The sequence below is a fragment of the Pyrus communis genome, chromosome 10 (genome assembly GCF_041283825.1).
Source record: "Pyrus communis isolate YQ-2024b chromosome 10, ASM4128382v1, whole genome shotgun sequence".
NCBI lineage: Eukaryota > Viridiplantae > Streptophyta > Magnoliopsida > Rosales > Rosaceae > Pyrus > Pyrus communis.
The window spans coordinates 31,059,878-31,077,038 of record NC_142574.1 but is presented as its reverse complement, the minus strand read 5'-3'; the positions used below and the strand labels follow the sequence as shown (position 1 = coordinate 31,077,038).

Sequence of the window (17,161 nt, the reverse complement as noted above, 5' to 3'; positions counted from 1 at the left end):
TGGAGTGAAAACGTGCCGGAGGGAGATGGCCGGTAGGAAGCTGCACGTGTGCTGCTGTGGGCGATGACGTGGCGATATGGACGGTCCGAGTCGGCGGCTATGTCGTCAGCTTTCCTGGCACGTTGCGTTACGTGTTAGAGAGTCCCGGCGACGTTGGCTTCGGGTTAGACTACAGTGACGGTCATCTAGTGGTGTAGCTTTATTGACTCGTTGTGTTCATGACACGTGTACGGATGATATGGATGGACTGTGAGTATTTTATGATTTTCTGCTTTATGACTGGTGATGGGCGTCGTTTGACAGAAGATTCAAGATTGGTTGGCTGACGGCTGTTACATTAGCAGACGTCAATGTCAACATACGTCAAAACCAAAAGCATTTTTGTGTAGTGAACAATTTTTATTTTTTTATTAAGTATTTCAATTAAGTGACTTAATTTTTCTTATTAGTTGCAACTTGCAAGCAGAAGAAGTAAAGAGGTGTGCGGGAATATCGTGCTAACTAATATATTAAATATCATAATATAAGTAGTTAGATGTTTAAAAGAAAAAAATTTGAACAACTAATATTATGACATTTTTTTGTAACGACCGCATTCAGCTGAAGAATTTCTCTTGAATGGCTAGGTTGTCTCGTTAACAATTTTCATCTTCCTTTACAAAATTAATTAAGTCCTTATTGGTTTGTATAATTTAATTTCTTTTTTCCTTTTCCTTATAGTTACTCATATTTGGTAAAATTTGTATTTGAAAAATCAATCCAATTTATCCAAAATAATAAAATCAAACCTTCAATCATCAATTTGTTTATTTATTTATTTTTAATATGGATATTTTATTGATTGGTCCGATGACGATTGATGAACACTTTTAGATAGAGAATGCATACGAATTTAAAAATCTTGGATTTTAAATCGCAATCATTGTGCAATGAGGAGTGTTTGAGTTAGAAGTAACTAGCAAGATTTGAGGATGCCAAAAAGGTCGTCGGGAGCTAGCAATACATTTCATTTTCCGTCGAAGAAAAAAAAAAGGAAAAAAAAAAAAAAAAAACTAATGAAAAATGTTTGAAAATTTTGAGTTTTAACCATAAGGACAAAATAAAAGGTAAAGTGAATAGTACCATGATTGATTTTTTAGTGTAAAAATGTGGTTTTTTGTTAAAGTAAACAATACCACGGACTTTTCGTTAAGACTCTCAAAAAAAAAAAAAAAAAGGAGAATAACAATTAATTTGGTCACATTTGGTGAATTTAAGAAATCAAAAACTAGATTAGGCCCTGATGTTTCATTGAGTTGTCACATATACATAAGAATGGACCAGTTGGTGGTTTTGTTAAAGCTGTCCACCTTTTTGCAGGATGAGAAGGCTCAAGAGGCATTCCCAACATTGTGTGATTCACTAATACTAGGAATTGAACTTAAAACATGTATGTGGAATACATGCCTGAAATTTATTCCAAACCATTGAGCCACCCGTAATGGTTATTGAGTTGTCACATAATTGAATTGTATCAAATTTAAGCCATGCTAAGAAGGTTGATGTCCCCCCCCCCCCCCCCCCCACAAAACATCTAAGGCACCAATGCTAGCCTATTGTGAGACTTAGCATGCTCCCTCCCTATAGGTAATATCGTTTGTTAAAAAAAAGACACCAAACGAGCACGAATGGGTTGCGGATCGTGACAAACCTAGATTTTAGCCATTTCTTCATGAATTTAAACTCATGTCAATCCAACCTTAATTTACTTCATACCAATTAGACAGCAAAGAGTCAGCTACTGCTACTGCCCTGGGTTGTCTTTTACAAATGGGCATTTGGGTATTCTGATCTTCCACGGTTGCACCAGCCCTTAGCCTTCTTGTATTTCATATAAAGCACCCTAAATTGATGCTTGTAATTGGTGAAAAACACCACATATGGATTTAATCAACGTTATGAATTTATTAATTGTTGTAACATTTTATATCTCCTAAGTGAACTAGGATACGTTTTGGAAACCAACCTAAAATCAAGAAAACCAACCTAAAATCAAGAATCCAGCATCAAGACACGTGTGATATGCGTATCTGATCTTGCTCTAGAACGATTAGTTAATAACCGAATCTCGTGAGAATCATAAACAATTAGCTATTTGCATACAAGTTTGAAGTCGTGATTAACACGCGCTGATGCATTAACTAAACTTAGAAAGTTTCAAAAATAAAACCGCCATGTAAATGAGCGGCGAACCTCTATATTACAACGCCGTACGTACGTGCATGTGATATACGTTCTTTCTCTATATATGTAGCATGCAGAAGTGACGACTGTTGAATACCTATAATGTTATAAAGATTTTTTCTTCAATAAGTACAATGTTATGAGTTATAGCAAACTATAAATATATAGGATGCTTATAGATGAACTTGTTCAACTTGAAATTAGCAACAGGAAATGATAGAGCAAGATCAAAATTCAAAACAAAAGTTCAACGGAATTCCAGAGACATTAATCCAGTTGCAATGCAAATTGCTACAGAAATCACAGTAACATACATAAAATTGATACTAAATGTTTTTTTTCTCAGAAATGACTCAGCCATATCTGAAAAAAACCAAACGGTTAAGGATGATGGTGCTGCAATATCTATGAAACTAACCACCAATCTAAACAGCAATTGTTTATAATAAGACTTAATATTAGAACCTAGTGGTTCTCCCCTCTGTGGATGCTTAACTAAAAATGCTTTAAATTATGGTGCAAACTAAACAACCAATCGGTTCGAAAACTGGCAATCTGGAGCTTCCAAATCTCTCAGAAAAACAGTTCATCTTGATCGCCATCAGCGTCCTTTCCAAATCCTTGAATGCTGTGGATGAACACCGCTCCTGTCATTCGCAGAAAAGTATACAGATAGTCTTGCTTTGCTAGATATTCTCCAAGCGAAAAAACATTCCTGCAAATGGTTATAATTCTGCCAATAACCAGGAGAGGTTTTGCTGTAATTTCTTACAAAAATCAGAATCAGGGATTCCAAACATATAGCCCTCTGCACAATAAAATTCACCAACAACATGTGATGAGGTTCGAAGGCGAAACCATGGATTTTGATGATAGTAAGAAACTTAAACCAGCCAACATTGCTGGTCTCCAATAGCGGCTGAAGATGTAACTCCCAGAAAGGCCCATGGTTAAACTCAAACCTACAGGCACGCATCTGCAAGATAATTGTGTTTATATGTATAAATATGTTAACCAATTACTAATGTTAAGTAGCCTCTATATAAAACCGTAGATAATTACTGAATTGGTTTGTACTCACGTCAATGAACAGTCTTTCCAAGGATGGAGTTTTCTTTAGAAAACAAGCAATGTCTGCGACATTGCAGAAACAATGTTTCTGCAGGATGAGGTGCAGTTCTTTAAGATTCCAAAGGCTGAAATCCTTCTCCTTGAGACGCCCATTAACACATCTCGGGGACAAGCCCTAATTCACAAAAGAAAATATAGATTAATTAACAAAGAACATTAAATAAATAAATTGATTAATCAAAGAAATAAGAACAAATAATTTATGAATTAATCGATGATATCAATAGGCAAAAGGCCTCAATTGTAATTAGAACTAAAACATTTCATTATTCATTATATTTTATTTCATCGATTTTTAAATAATGTGAGACTTTATTTTGTCAAAAAATGTGAGACATTTTACACTGTTCATAAGTGCAGATGTCTGCATTTCATTGCAAAAATAACACAAAATCGTGAATGTGATAATATGTAAATTATTTTTTTAATGATTTTAATGTGTAGAAATGAAGTCTTCTTTTGCAAAATTAGCTACATATTTAAGTAATCACTATAGTACTTTACAGATAGTTTGAAAGAAAGAAAATAGGGATTAACCTCAAGGAATGTGCCGGTAATTGTGAGGACCCCAACCATGCAGACTGCAGAAACAAGGTTTTCGATTTGCCAATAGCTTGTGAAAACTGTGATCGGGTTAAACTTTATCATGGCCTGCTTCAAGTGCACCATAGGCTGCGAAATAATTTGGAAACCAGGAAACTGTCCAGTGTAGAAAAAATATTGAAGACTTGGGGCATATACCGTCACAGTTTCAACGCTTGAGCCGCTGTTGGCAATCTTCAACACCCGGAATCTCTTTAGGTAGGGTGTGCACACCACCAGATCTCGAAACCCTTCACACCATGTCATTTCCAGGGTTTCGAGGAGGAGGCAGTGACTGAATATAGTTTGGAGGTATTGTTCAATGATGTTAACTCTGGTGAGAATAAGAGTTGTGAGGAGGGACAGACCTTTGCCAAGAGGTGGGAGTGTGAAGACGCAGAAAGTGAGCTTCAACACTTTGAGGGTCTCCACATCCAATACCCTCGAAGGGACGAAGTAATCAGGAAAACGTTCGATTGCGAAAACCTCCAAATCGAGCTCTTCGACGCCTTTCTCTTTGCACTTGGAAAGCCATTTCTTCAAGGCGATCCGCGCGACATAGTCATGGTCGGGATCGATGTAGATGTGGAAGCTCTTGATTTCGGGTCCCCTGTGGAACCTAAAAACACGGTCCACTGTGTCGGCGAACTCCATTGGTTCAAGTCTAAACTCCTTGACGAACTCCCTCCCGAAGTGGAGTCTCCGAGCAAAGCGCCACGAGTCTTTGAATCTCGTCGCCAAGCCGCGGGCCTTGATACACTTATCGACGGGGAGGAGAGTAAGAATGTGATGAACAACGTCGTGGTTCAGTTCAACCGAACCAACGCGCGCGACGGCGTTTTTGTTGCTGCTGGAGCCAGAGCCAGAGCTGGCTCCGGCCACAGGATTCGAATCGGAGTTGTTGCTTCTCCTAAGTCTTTTGAGAGGTGGGAGAGGGGGGCCATAGACAACTTTTTGCCTTTTGATGATGTTTGCTTGGTTGGACATTTTTTTTGGAACGCGATGAGTGAGAGAGCAATTAGCAGCTTCAGGAAGGAAGGTGAAATCAAAATCCAATGACTGTGAAAATATATAGGGAGAGAGAGAGTGAGGAGAGAGAGAGAGAGAGGTTCACTGTGTTTGGGCAGGTAATGTTAGGGTGGCGAGTGAAGATTCAGCTTTCGCTGGTTTTCCTTTCCTGCCATTTCTCTCCTCACTTGGACCGTAACGGAAGAAAATACCGGCAGAAAAAGTAAAGTGGTAATTTGCTGACGTGGTCAAACGTGCAGGGTTTGGAGACCAGGTTGTTTTGTGGACCCCACATTTTTTAGATGTTTTGTGTTCCCCGTAGCCGGTGAGGCTGTGTCTCTGTGTACTGAACCAGAAACACCCCAGTTAAGGTTGGCCTGGCAATGGAAGGTAAAAAGTCCAATTTGCCCTTGGATTTAAACACTGTGCTTTTAATGACTCTTATCCGAACTAATCTGGGTGCTTAATGAACATGTGACAAGTGGAAATCATGCCTTATTTTCGTATTTGTCCGTATTTTCCGGTGGGCCCCATTGTTATTACTTTGAAATTTCTCCAAAAATGGTTTCTAATTAACTCGATGTGGATATTATTTTCGAAAATTTAATCCCTAATTAAAAATTAACTCCCCTTTGAAAACATAACTGGCCCTTCCATACTGGCATTTCAATTGAAAATAATTTTCTAGTCACGTGCTTGTTTATGAGACAATGTGCATCGAATACAAGTTGTCATACGTCGAATCATGTCCTAGAAGTTGTTAGTAAGAAAGTGATGTTCGATATGCATTGGACCGGTAAGTCATTAATCACATTACCAACTAGGTCATTTAGATATGTATTACAGGTCATTAGTAACAAGGTCTCTCTTTTGTGAGGTACATAAGTTTTCAACGGCTAGTAAATATCGAGTTGAAAATTAGCATAAAAAAATCAGCACGCAACATTTGAATATCGGCTATTTGTTATTGTGTTCTTAAAAGAATAATTTAAAAGAATGGTGTTTTTCATTTTTGTAGAAAGTTAAGACTCCCTATTAAGGGTTCAATTGAAGTGTTTTGAAAATGACTAAAATGTTTTTTTAAGAAAATGTTTTTAAATTCTAAAAGCACCTGAAATGTTTTCTACAAGACTTGTATGTATTAAGAATTAGTTTTAAAAATATTTTTACCAAAAACGCTTTAAAGCACTTTCAGATAAGCCCAAAGTGGCACTTAATGTCTAACAAATTCTCATTGAATTGAATTGCATCTTAAAAGCTTGTTTGGCTCTTGTGAAACTACTCTACCACCACTGCAAAGAAAGAAAAAGAGCTTTTGTAACCGACTCGTCGTTTCCCATATAGCCATCAAAACTGTGCTCAAATATTTGGGTTTTACATGTCATTAGGCATGAAGACATTTGCTATTAGAGTGATACTGTTTATGACCTTGTAGTTCAATTAATGTACAACAATTAGACAAATGATGTGCGTCTCAATCCATCTTTAGATGTAACGGAAGCTCGCAGGGTTGTTTTGACTAGGGATGCTGGTCGAGGTTGTGGCTGTTATAATCATCGGTGTCCATTGCAGCATCATTCTCCACCATTGAAGCAACAGAGAAACTCCACACAGAAGCGCAGTTTTCGTCACCTGCATATCCCAGGACAATTAACCTTCAATTAGTACAATGAGTCAATGACATGTTCTCATGTTATCCAGTGAAATTATGCAGGTAGCTCGGATTAGAACGCAGATAAACCGGCTTAGTTGCTATCATGTAGCTTCCCGTCATCTAAAGGGACTGAGACGACTGGGGCATTCTCTAACACCTGGGTGAGTACAACGGAAAAAGGACAAGTAGCAATTCAGATATCGCAGCACCCCACATTCATCTAAAAGTCTGTGTTACTAAAACCAGCAGGCCTGTAAATAATGAAGAACCCGACTTGTCCAATACGAAAACAAAGGTGCCCATTTACCCAGCCGTAATGGAGATAATGACATCAGTTCATATTTAAGCTTTAAGAAATGACCTAGGTGGCACTTTTTACCTTTTGAATCAGAATAACACCAAACTAACTCCTAAGTGATGATTAATCACTCGGTCGTTTTCACAATGCAGATTGGGAAAAAAAAGAGTGGAGAAAATGACAAACGAACAGAACAAACATGATTAGCATAGGAGACTAAAATTGAAAGGATATACAATGAAATTTGTCAAAAGTGTCTCTAAAAAAGGAAATTTGTTTTCAGCATTAGGGTTATAGGAGGTACCACTCAGATGCAATTCCTCATTGCCATCATCAGGACCAACAAATCTTCGATGCCCTGAAGAAGTGGTAGCCAATGGCAGAAAGGGATGAAAGGAGAATCCGTTAACGGTATCTGCGTGGTGTACGGAACAGAATAATGAGTCAGCAAAAGAAGAGATTAAGTTATATTGCAGTAGCACTTTAAAATCTTTATAGGATATGAAATGAATTACCCAATGCCGCTTGGAAGCCTGTTACCCATTGTCCAGTTTGCAGATCATAGATATGCACAACACCATCCTGAAACGGATATGCATTATTAAACAAGTGATTTATCAGATCCAGCATGGGGTTTGGAATTTTGAGTTGGTTTGTGGCATCATCTTTGGACATTTAAACATAATTTAAAGCTATGCTACCTGACCGCCTGTACAAAGATGGCGTCCAAGTGGCTCAATATCAAACAAAATCCGTTGGTTGGTATCTTCCGATGACCTATATAACCTGATTCCACGTTGCAAGTAAAACAACGTGAGCAAAACAGGCATCCAACGTACAAAAGACTAGATAGCTTTCTAAATTAGAAAGGGAAAGAAAAAATATCTTACTTATACACAACATCAACCGCTTTGCGTATATCCCAGCATAATATATAAGGATCCTTCAAGCAATTATGTAAGCTAAAGTCAATCACAATAATATATTAATACATATGTTAATAAATTTCCAAGTAAAAGATAAAGCATGTAAGTCACATTATAAACTGACAGTTGTTACATAGAACTGGTTTACTGTATATCCAACAAAATAACCGCACTCCCGAAAAATTAAAAGTAAAAGACAAACTAAAAACGATGGAGCATGTAAAGCATTTTACCTTTCGGCCTCCAGTATATAAATAATTTCCATCTTTCGAAAACTGGACCTGAAAGCAAAAGCTCTGGTTCATCTTTTGAAGTTATGATCAAAGTGAAATGAACAATAAGAAACGATGACTTACATGTGTAATCCCACCTTCATGACCATGCAATACATACAAGGGTTCCATATTATCTTCTCTATATATTGCAGCAGTCTTGCTATAAGAACCTATAGCTAGCATTCCACTATGGGTTGGACAAAATGCCATTGCAGACATTATACCTGTCCACAACACAAATGCTGAGAAATGTGCACTTGCACAGATTCTTAATTTATCATCAGAATTTAGAGATAAAAACTGATAACATGTACCAGTTTGGCCTTCTTTGTTTCCTTGAAGTGTAGAATATTGATCAAAATCCCTACCAGGGCGATGTAAATCAAACACCCGAACAGATTTGTTGTATCCGGCAAAAATCCTGCGAAACAATTGAAGAGTACATAACAATGACGTAGAAAACATGCAACTGAATTGTATAACCTTTGAAAAGGAAAGGAAAAAAATATTGCTTACTTTGTTCCAGTAGGATTAAAGGCAATTGAAAAAGCAGCTGTGATTTCATCCACGGCATCATAAGCACGATAAGTGCAACGTAGCTGCAATTTCAGCCCAAAATAATGGTGGTAATGCGATATACAAACATTAACCCAAAAAATACACATCAGAACTGTGTATACATGGGAAAAGAGTGAACTAAACACGGAATGCCAAATTGGGTATGTTACAATGCCATATTAAGCAGTTAGCTATACAAAAAGATTTTTCTTTTTACACACCAGACACCTTTACATTAATATGGAAAATATTGTACAAGAATTTATTATTACAGTTTCCTTATTGCGTTTTGAGATTATTTGATGATTTATGGACTTAGAACTTTGGTATATGGATTAGAGTAGAGTTATTGATGGTTTTGATTTCAAAGAGGCTGGTCTTTGGTGGAGGCTACGCTTTGGCAGAGAAAAAGATGACGGAAGTTTCCACGCTGCCAGTTGTGGGAAGATGGTGGAGCGGTGGTGGGTGTGGGTGTGGGTGTGGGTGTGGTAATATCTGTTTAGTGGCAATGTGGGAAGATAGGTGGGGTGTCCTTAGAAACTGTGAGGTTTTTAATTTAAAGTGTGGTGCAGATAGAAGTGCGGTGGACATAGATAACATGTGGCGTTTAAATAGAAAAACTCGTACAAAAATACTAATTTCATTAGCATAATGAAGATTGCAATAATGAGCCAGCACCTGTCCAGAAGAAGCATCCCAAAGATGAATTGGATGGTCACGAGATGTAGTTGCAAAAACACAGGTAACCGGGTCTGCAACGTCATAAAAAATTCCAAATCAAGCTTTTACTTACAGTATCATATCAGCCACTCTAAAGTAAATATCTTGGATATCAAGTTGAGATTCTCATCGTCACAATAACGAATAACCTTAACAAATTGGCCCCCCATTAGAAGAGTTACAGAAGTACCTGAAGCAGACATGTACGGGTACCAACAGAAGTCGTATACAGACTCTCCCTCATTCACAACAAGGTTTGCAGCATACGAATCTGCAGCTCAAGAGTACAAAAACAAAAGGACTAAAAAGATGACTACACTTCCATGCAAATACAAAACCAATCAAACATAGCTCGCCCGAAAATTTTCGTTCTCAAACAATACCAAACAAAAAATTTCAGGTACAAATCTTCTTTTGGCAAATTAACATACAATAAATAAACTCCAAAGCAAATACATTTCCGGGCGAAGAACTTACCTTCATCAGCAGCTACAGAACACCCATTAGCATTCTCACTCCCATAATCTGGCCTGATAAAACCCAAACAAGAGTAGAGTTAGCAAACACCACGGGTATCGATTTCTGAAAAGGTTGGTTGTTGAAATGCATTTTGAGTACTGAAGGCAAGTAACAAATCCCCAAATTGTAACCCAAATTAAATGGCAATGCTTTACTCAAAATCCACACCAACAAGAATAAAAAGGCCATCAAATAATCGAAACTTACAATGCAAAAACCCGAAGCGTGTTGTCCTCGGAACTGGTAAGAAAGCACGACCCATCCGGCGACCTACGCCAAAAAAATCAAACCCCATATATAAAAAGCCACAATTTTTATGAAAAAAATGATGGGATAGTAAGGCGGAAGCAAAAGGAAAGTACCATTTGACGCCCTTGAGAAAGTTGTTGGGGATTGGGGAAGTTCGGAACTGGCGGCGGAAGTGGAAGGCCCTCTGCGGATGGACATCGAACCGAATCGCCGGCCAAGAGTATTCTTGCTGTTGCTGGGTTGGGTTTTCTGTAATTTCTGCGTCTGGGGAAGGCGAATTGGGTTGGTGCTGCTGCTGCTGCTGCTGGGGCTCTTCTTCTTCTCCCATTGAGGCTTGCTGATCAGCTATGAGTTATCTCAGAGCGTGCTGGGTATTACCGCCAAAAATAGGGCATGCTGCTTCAGTTTTAAGGAACGGCTACAGTTAGCGTATTCCTCTTGATTGTAAGGTTGATTTGATTCTCGTTAAAAATAAATTTAAGCTATATTATTACTTATTTATTTTGATGTTGAACTCACTTTTATCTTCTTAATATAGATAATATTATTTATTTTGAAAAGAAAAAAAAGAAAAAAGAAAAAAAAAGAAGACTTTACCTTGAATTCTTTCTGAAATTTTATGGGCCAAAGTGTAAATATGTATCTTTCGCGGGTATATTACAAGGACCGAAATGATAAATGCGGCATAGGATTTGGGCATCAACAAGATATAGAAAGTATTAAGTAACAAAAATAATTAATACTTCATCAATGATAAACAACTGAGTCGTTGTAGTATAGTGGTAAGTATTCCCGCCTGTCACGCGGGTGACCCGGGTTCGATCCCCGGCAACGGCGTCTCTTTTTGCTTGCACTCATATTTTTGCTTTTGATCACTGTCAGCCAGTCATCTGCCGCCGTCAGTCACTGCACTTTGAAAGCCGAAAACAAAAAAGCCCGCCTCTCTCTCTCTCTCTCATCGCTGCTTCAGTTCAGTCACCATCTCCCGCTTTCATACGCCCCCGTTTTTGCTCCCAGTCATTCCGGTACCGGCAGCAGGCGGTAGCAGGGTTTTAACTTTTAGGGTTTTGCAAAGCTCTGCGCTTGCAGATTTCGCCATGGAAACGGACGAAGCCCAGCGAGTTCTTCCCTTTCAGCTCCAGTTCGACAAGCCACTCGCGTCTCAGGTTTCTTCTCACATCACAGTTTCCGCAATGAAATCCCAAAACATTAACTTTTTTTTATTAATTAAAAAAAAAAAAAGATCTTTGAAACTTTGAATTCTCAACACTTTGCAGATTAAAATTGCAGAATGGAACCCTGAGAAGGATTTGCTGGCGATGGTCACCGAAGACTCCAAGATTTTGCTGCACCGTTTCAATTGGCAGAGGCTCTGGACAATCTCTCCCGGTATATCTTTCGTTCTCTCTCTCTTGGTGGTTTAGTGTGTTGTTGTGAGTAAAAGTTTTGAATTTTTTTGGTTTAGGAAGGAGCATAACGTCGTTGTGTTGGCGTCCCGATGGAAAAGCAATCGCTGTTGGGCTTGAAGATGGAACAGTTTCATTGCATGATGTTGAAGTGAGTAAAGTGTTGATTTTTCAGTTAAAAACGTACTGTTGGTACTAATTAGTCAGTAAAGTTGCAAACTTGTCATTGTGAAGTGATGACTTGCGTAAATTTGTGATATTGTTATGCAAACGACATATACGAATACAAGGTTAAAGCTTATCATATGAATGTGGACTTATGGTTTTCTACATTTATGCTTTCTAAATCTTTTTTATTTCTTTGATGCGAGGCAGAATGGAAAGTTGTTGAGAAGCTTAAAATCACATTCTGTTGCTGTTGTTTCACTTAACTGGGAGGAGGATGGACACACGACTAGAGTATGTTTTCATCGATCCAATTGTAGGCCATGCACCAATTTGATTCTAATGGTTGAAATCAGTTGGTTTATCTTTACTTGAGCTTTTTCTGGGGTTAAATCTCTGCCAGATATATATATCTGCTTCTTACAAAACTTTTGCTTGATGTTTTAGTACGTTCCTATTCATGTGCCAGTTGTTTTGAACTTCTGAAATTTCATTATGCTTTGGTACATTGAGTTTTGAGTTCAATTACAAACAAGAAAACCTTATTTATGTATTAGAGATAACATGGCTAAGCTATTATGTTACTAATTTCCCTTTTTCAAATATTGATTATAGGATGAGCACGGCAGTATATCAACATATGAAGACCGTACTTCTCGTTTCTTCCCACCTCCTCCAAGAGTTCCGCGGATGCCTGGACTGGTATCTGGAGATACTGGTTTCATAGATGATAGTGAAGATTCATTTCAAGAGCTGTCAAATTCTTCACAGCAACGTTTTAACATCCTGTGTAGTGGAGACAAAGATGGAGTCATTTGCTTTAGTATATTTGGGATTTTTCCAATAGGGAAAATTGTAAGTAGTAACTTCTGAACCATTGTCATAAAGTGTTGGGGTTGATGATGCTTAGTTATGTGAAACTTACTTCAATTTATGTTTGATGTGTCATGTGACTGCCTCTGGATATGTGCCAGAACATACACAATTTTTGTGTTCCTACTCCACTTACGGATTCAAAAGCTGAGTGCAGACTTCTTAATGCTTCTGTTTGCAAGGTAAATTCATCTTTAGTATGGACGATCTCAAAGTTATAGGATTATATTCGACAATATTATTTTCATGATTACTGGATTTTCCATTTATTTACAGCTTATATTAAATTTATTAGATCAAGCTGATATTCTTACATGTTGTTATTAGGTTGCTTTGTCGAAAGATCTTTGTCATTTGATAGTCACATGTTCAGGAGAATTGATTGATGATAGGGAAGAATCAGAAAGCAGACGAGTGACTCAACATGGTATTCATGGCTTACACTGCATGGTGCTTGATACATCTATATTCTGGAAGAGGTGACTTTCCTTGTAGAACCCAGTATACGACAGGTTGTTTAATATGTATTGGAAATTGTGCTGCCATATTGGTTATAGTATATTAGTCTTCACCATCTTTTTCTCTTGATTTCTTGTTCAATGTTTCAATCTTATCGATATGCTCTAGATGTAAAATTTTGGGCTCTGACATCAGTTTAGATGTGGTTGATACGGTCACGTTATGTACTGCTTCCTTGTTTAAATATCTTTTCTACTCGTATATTGATATCCCCTTGTCAATTTAAAATATGCTTATGACTGTAATTCTCATTGTAGGAAAAATGAGCTTCACCAAGTGGCTCAACAAGCATCTAACATTGAGGAATTGGTGGAGGTTATTCGGGCGTCACTTTCAGTTATGCACAAGCAGTGGTCTGATGCTATGCACACTTTCCATGAAAAGTTTGATTCTCTATCTAATCTGATTGTTGACCATGGTAATTTCTGGATACTGCGATGTCCCACTTTCTTGATGTAATTCTTGGTTATATGATTCTTCCATTCATACAGTTTGTACCATTTGTATACAGGACTTGACTCTTGTCCCCAGGAGGAGTTTTTGAGTCTTTTAGGTGGTGCAAGGACTAGTCCACCAGTTCATCAATTTCTTGTTAACTCTTTTGGTGAAGTGGTATGCTTAGTGCTATGTAACATCCTATTTTAACATTGAGATTTAGTATCACACTGAGCAATGTGTATATGATGACATTGTGAATTCAACAAAGCTTTTTTTACTCATAGGGCGTGAAGCGCGTGTCAAAGGCTGTTTGTGGTGCCGGAAAAGAACTCCAGCTTGTTGTCCTAAATCATCTCCAGGTGCTAGTTAGCCCTTGCAGTGGATGCAATATTTTCTTGTTAGGAGCAACTGTTTTTTGTTGTACTTTCTCTGGGTATCATTTTTTACAAAAAGTTACATGATCTGTGGTCGGGAACTATATCAGAATACAATGTTTCTAGTATATGGATATGGAACTGACAGGCAGATAAAGGAAGTTGATTACCATTGTGATTTCTCAATTATATTTTTGTTGGTTACAAACGCCAAATATGTATGATCCTATTTTCTAATGTTCATTCCATCAGAGGACTTGGGCAGAAACTAAACATAGTTTATGCTTTTTCAGCCTGCAGCAGAAATTATTGCATTCAGGATGGGAGAATTAAGAGGCCTTTCAAGATGGCAAGCACGATATCAGGGAATTGGTTTGGATGAGACACTCATCAATAATGCGACAGAAAAAGCTGGGATGATACTTTTACAAGTTGAACGATTTATCAGGGTGCTGTCAACTGTTGTGCAGCAGGTTTGCTTGAGGTTTATACTGTAATAAAAATGAAAGGGAGGACAGTTTCTTTCTTCATTACTAAATTATAATGTATCTTCTTTCAGTTTTCAAATTTCTTCAACTGGCTCTTGAAATGTATAAAGTTACTTATGTCAGAACCAAGCGATCATCATCTTCTACTGTACAATAGGTATGTGTCACACTTTCCTCTGTGTTTTGTTTGCTACCAGCATATATCCTTTTACTCATACGTTAGGTTTTGGCAGTGAACTTGTCATTATATTCTTGAAGTTTTTATACGACCAAGATCCTGTCAAGCAGTTGCTGGAAGCATCAGAAGCCGATCACCATATTGATATTGGTTTGTAAGTTATTTCTAAATCTTGTCTGCAGTGCAAACATTTTCGCAACTATTCTAATCTATCATGTATATCTTTTATGCATAATGGCTTCTCTGTAGCCGTCTATGTTTTATAGCTGCAGATGGCTTGATATCTAATATTCTTATTGCCTGCGGACCACATCCAAATTAATAACACCATATGTTATGTACATGTCTTATGCATATAAGTGCATGTGAAAACAACAGACGTGTGCTACTTATACAAGTATTTCGAGTCTCATTTTGTATCTCTAAACAAGATGAAGTTGTATTGTTTTCAGGGAAACAATGCAAAGAGTTAAAGAGTTGGTTCAGTTTGGGGGATTTTCAGATTTTGGATATCTGCAAAGGACATTAGCAAAGGAATCCCAGCAGATGGAGTCTAGGTATGTAGATTTCCATGGCCCTCATCTATGAACATTGGAGCAAATATAGTATATCCTCGTAAATGCCAACACTTGGGTTCCTCAAAATGCTAATTTATGATGACAGAAATAATAAGAAGGAAAGTGAAATCCTGCTTGTTTAACTTAGCATTGAGTCACTAACAAAAACAGGCAAGGGTGCACTGCACACACACGGTTATGAGCATGCATACATATGGTACTGCCCTTTCAATTTCAACTTACAGGTGCCCCTTGGTCTTTTAGTTTCAAGGAGGCTTTTCTGATGCCCTTTACAACAATATCAAGAAAGATACTGTGCAAGGATTTATTGCCGCTTTGCCCTCTTCCACCTTTGTCATCATCTTTGTCAACCACCATTCCTGTTTCAGTATCGTATTACGAGGTACTTATTGGTTTTGCAGTTCGGGATGTTTTTAACTTGAATCTTGTGATTCAGTAAAATCAATTTGAATTCATTATCGATAACACCGGTTCTTTTATTCCTATTCTATAGGATGCCTCCCAATCGGTCTCTTCTTGTCAGAGTGAACACTTGTTTCTCTATTACATATCTTTCCAAATACCAGATGAGTCTCTCTCCGGAATTGCAAATTGTATAGGAATAGTGAGAGGGTTTATGCATGACTCAAGCAGTGTAAACAAGGGCTATACTTCATTAGAAGCTGTATTGTTGGGGGTCCCTGCTGGTTATTACTGTGTGGATCTTTCCTTATATAAGGTAGAGACCTAAACTGATCATATCCGTCATTTTATTTTCCTTTTCTGGAATGTTTCATAAACTGCTTTTACTTATAACAGGAAAGTCAGATTGTTTTGTTATTAAATGAAACAACCGCCGCTTCTGAAAGTTCTGGGGACGCCTCTATGATGATTGTGCAAACAGATGACCTTCCATTTGTATCGATCTCAAGATCCACAGGTCTAAACTATTGGAGGTTGCATCAACTAAAGGTAATTCTGATCTTTGCTCCCTTGTGCATTCGTTGTGTTATATTACTTAAAACGAAAAGATGCCATAACTCTAGATTTCTGTTCCCACGTTGCTCTGCAGCATATATGATATGACTGCTCAAATGTGTATATTCAGGACTCTGTTGTTCACCTGGAAATGGAGAATGAGAAGGTGCGCAGAATACCTCACTCCGTCGTTGCACCCCTCGCAGTCAGCTGTAAGTTCTAAAAGCTGTTTCTCACTTCAAATCAAACAAGTTCTGTCGCCCGTGTCTCAAATTATTCTCACTTCATCCTTGTAGTTTCAAATTGAACATGAGAGTTCTGCGTTTTTTTTTTTTTTTTTTTTTTTTTCTGAAATTTCGGATGAATTCTACTGTAACAGCATCAAGAGGCGTGGCCTGTGTTTTCGCTGCGAGAAAACGCGCCTTGGTCTACATTCTGGATGAAGACGAAGATGAAGTCTCAGATGCAGAGTGACTGCATTTAATTTTACTCCTGGAACAAATATGTTTTGCATACTCCGCCTCGGCGTGTATCATACTTATGTTTAGCCAAAAATATGTTCTGCATTTCGTTTCTCAGCATGTATCGTAATTTTGATCCTCTGTTGCAAAGTTGGACATTTTGTAAGTATGAGAGAGAGAAGTGAAAAAGGACTATCGTGCGTATTCTAAAATTAACAAAGTGTCGTAAAAGACTTGTAACTCAATCGGTTATGATTGTTCATGCCTGTAACTGAGGTCCCGTATTTGTCGCTCCAACCTAAACCATAAAAATAAGATGATGTGCGCAACAAAAAAATAATATTAACAAAGTGCATTCGCCTCTTTTTTTTCTCACCGAAAATATGAAAAACCTAGTTCCCTCTGCTGCCGACTTCTATTTTTAGGTGGGAATCGGTGGCAACCCCACTTCCAATCTTCCTTGCCAACCCCAACTTCTCCCTCTCTATTGTCCTTTTAGCTTATGTGTTTTCTCACTTTGGCCTTGGATTTTTATTTCCTTGAGTTTTGTCTCAATTTTCCGGTTCTTGTCTCAGATTTGG

The 17,161-nt window shown here is 37.9% G+C and overlaps 3 protein-coding genes and 1 non-coding gene across 7 annotated transcripts; 2 read left to right on the top strand and 2 right to left on the bottom strand.

The window, feature by feature from the left end:
* Positions 1-2,456: 2,456 nt before the first annotated feature.
* Positions 2,457-5,335, bottom strand: LOC137727347 (putative FBD-associated F-box protein At1g61330). Of its 2 annotated transcripts, XR_015952645.1 has the most exons (4): positions 3,892-5,335; positions 3,305-3,469; positions 2,720-3,199; positions 2,457-2,648 (listed from the first exon to the last, which is right to left on the bottom strand). XR_015952645.1 is itself a non-coding variant. In XM_068466213.2 (3 exons), the coding sequence occupies exons 1-3, from the start codon at positions 4,921-4,923 to the stop codon at positions 2,825-2,827; spliced, it is 1,572 nt and encodes a 523-aa protein (XP_068322314.2). In that variant the 5' UTR covers positions 4,924-5,335; the 3' UTR covers positions 2,687-2,824. The 2 variants fall into 2 exon arrangements, 1 of the variants encoding a protein (XP_068322314.2); XM_068466213.2 differs by lacking the exon at positions 2,457-2,648 and having other exon boundaries at positions 2,687-3,199.
* A 922-nt stretch (positions 5,336-6,257) lies between these two features.
* Positions 6,258-10,607, bottom strand: LOC137729290 (Transducin/WD40 repeat-like superfamily protein). Of its 2 annotated transcripts, none has more exons than XM_068468173.2 (14): positions 10,257-10,607; positions 10,102-10,164; positions 9,853-9,905; positions 9,566-9,646; positions 9,334-9,407; positions 8,614-8,696; positions 8,412-8,518; positions 8,179-8,321; positions 8,056-8,103; positions 7,787-7,839; positions 7,598-7,682; positions 7,412-7,478; positions 7,201-7,311; positions 6,258-6,576 (listed from the first exon to the last, which is right to left on the bottom strand). In XM_068468173.2, exons 1-14 carry the CDS (start codon positions 10,469-10,471, stop codon positions 6,464-6,466), a joined length of 1,296 nt encoding a protein of 431 aa, XP_068324274.2. In that variant the 5' UTR covers positions 10,472-10,607; the 3' UTR covers positions 6,258-6,463. The 2 variants fall into 2 exon arrangements, with proteins under 2 accessions (XP_068324274.2, XP_068324273.2); XM_068468172.2 differs by having other exon boundaries at positions 9,566-9,652; positions 10,257-10,595.
* Positions 10,608-10,906: 299 nt separating this feature from the next.
* APC4 (Transducin/WD40 repeat-like superfamily protein) lies at positions 10,907-16,792 on the top strand. 2 transcript variants are annotated; one of them, XM_068469079.2, is made up of 19 exons: positions 10,907-11,309; positions 11,421-11,532; positions 11,609-11,700; positions 11,925-12,008; positions 12,330-12,569; positions 12,689-12,769; positions 12,915-13,066; positions 13,364-13,524; positions 13,618-13,718; positions 13,829-13,903; positions 14,212-14,391; positions 14,478-14,563; positions 14,640-14,738; positions 15,037-15,141; positions 15,406-15,544; positions 15,656-15,880; positions 15,961-16,113; positions 16,250-16,331; positions 16,499-16,792. In XM_068469079.2, the coding sequence occupies exons 1-19, from the start codon at positions 11,241-11,243 to the stop codon at positions 16,591-16,593; spliced, it is 2,331 nt and encodes a 776-aa protein (XP_068325180.2). In that variant the 5' UTR covers positions 10,907-11,240; the 3' UTR covers positions 16,594-16,792. The 2 variants fall into 2 exon arrangements, with proteins under 2 accessions (XP_068325180.2, XP_088534667.1); XM_088678541.1 differs by having other exon boundaries at positions 10,949-11,309; positions 11,434-11,532.
* TRNAD-GUC (transfer RNA aspartic acid (anticodon GUC)) lies at positions 10,909-10,980 on the top strand. The gene has a single exon. It is a non-coding gene; the product is annotated as a tRNA-Asp (tRNA).
* Positions 16,793-17,161: the final 369 nt, after the last annotated feature.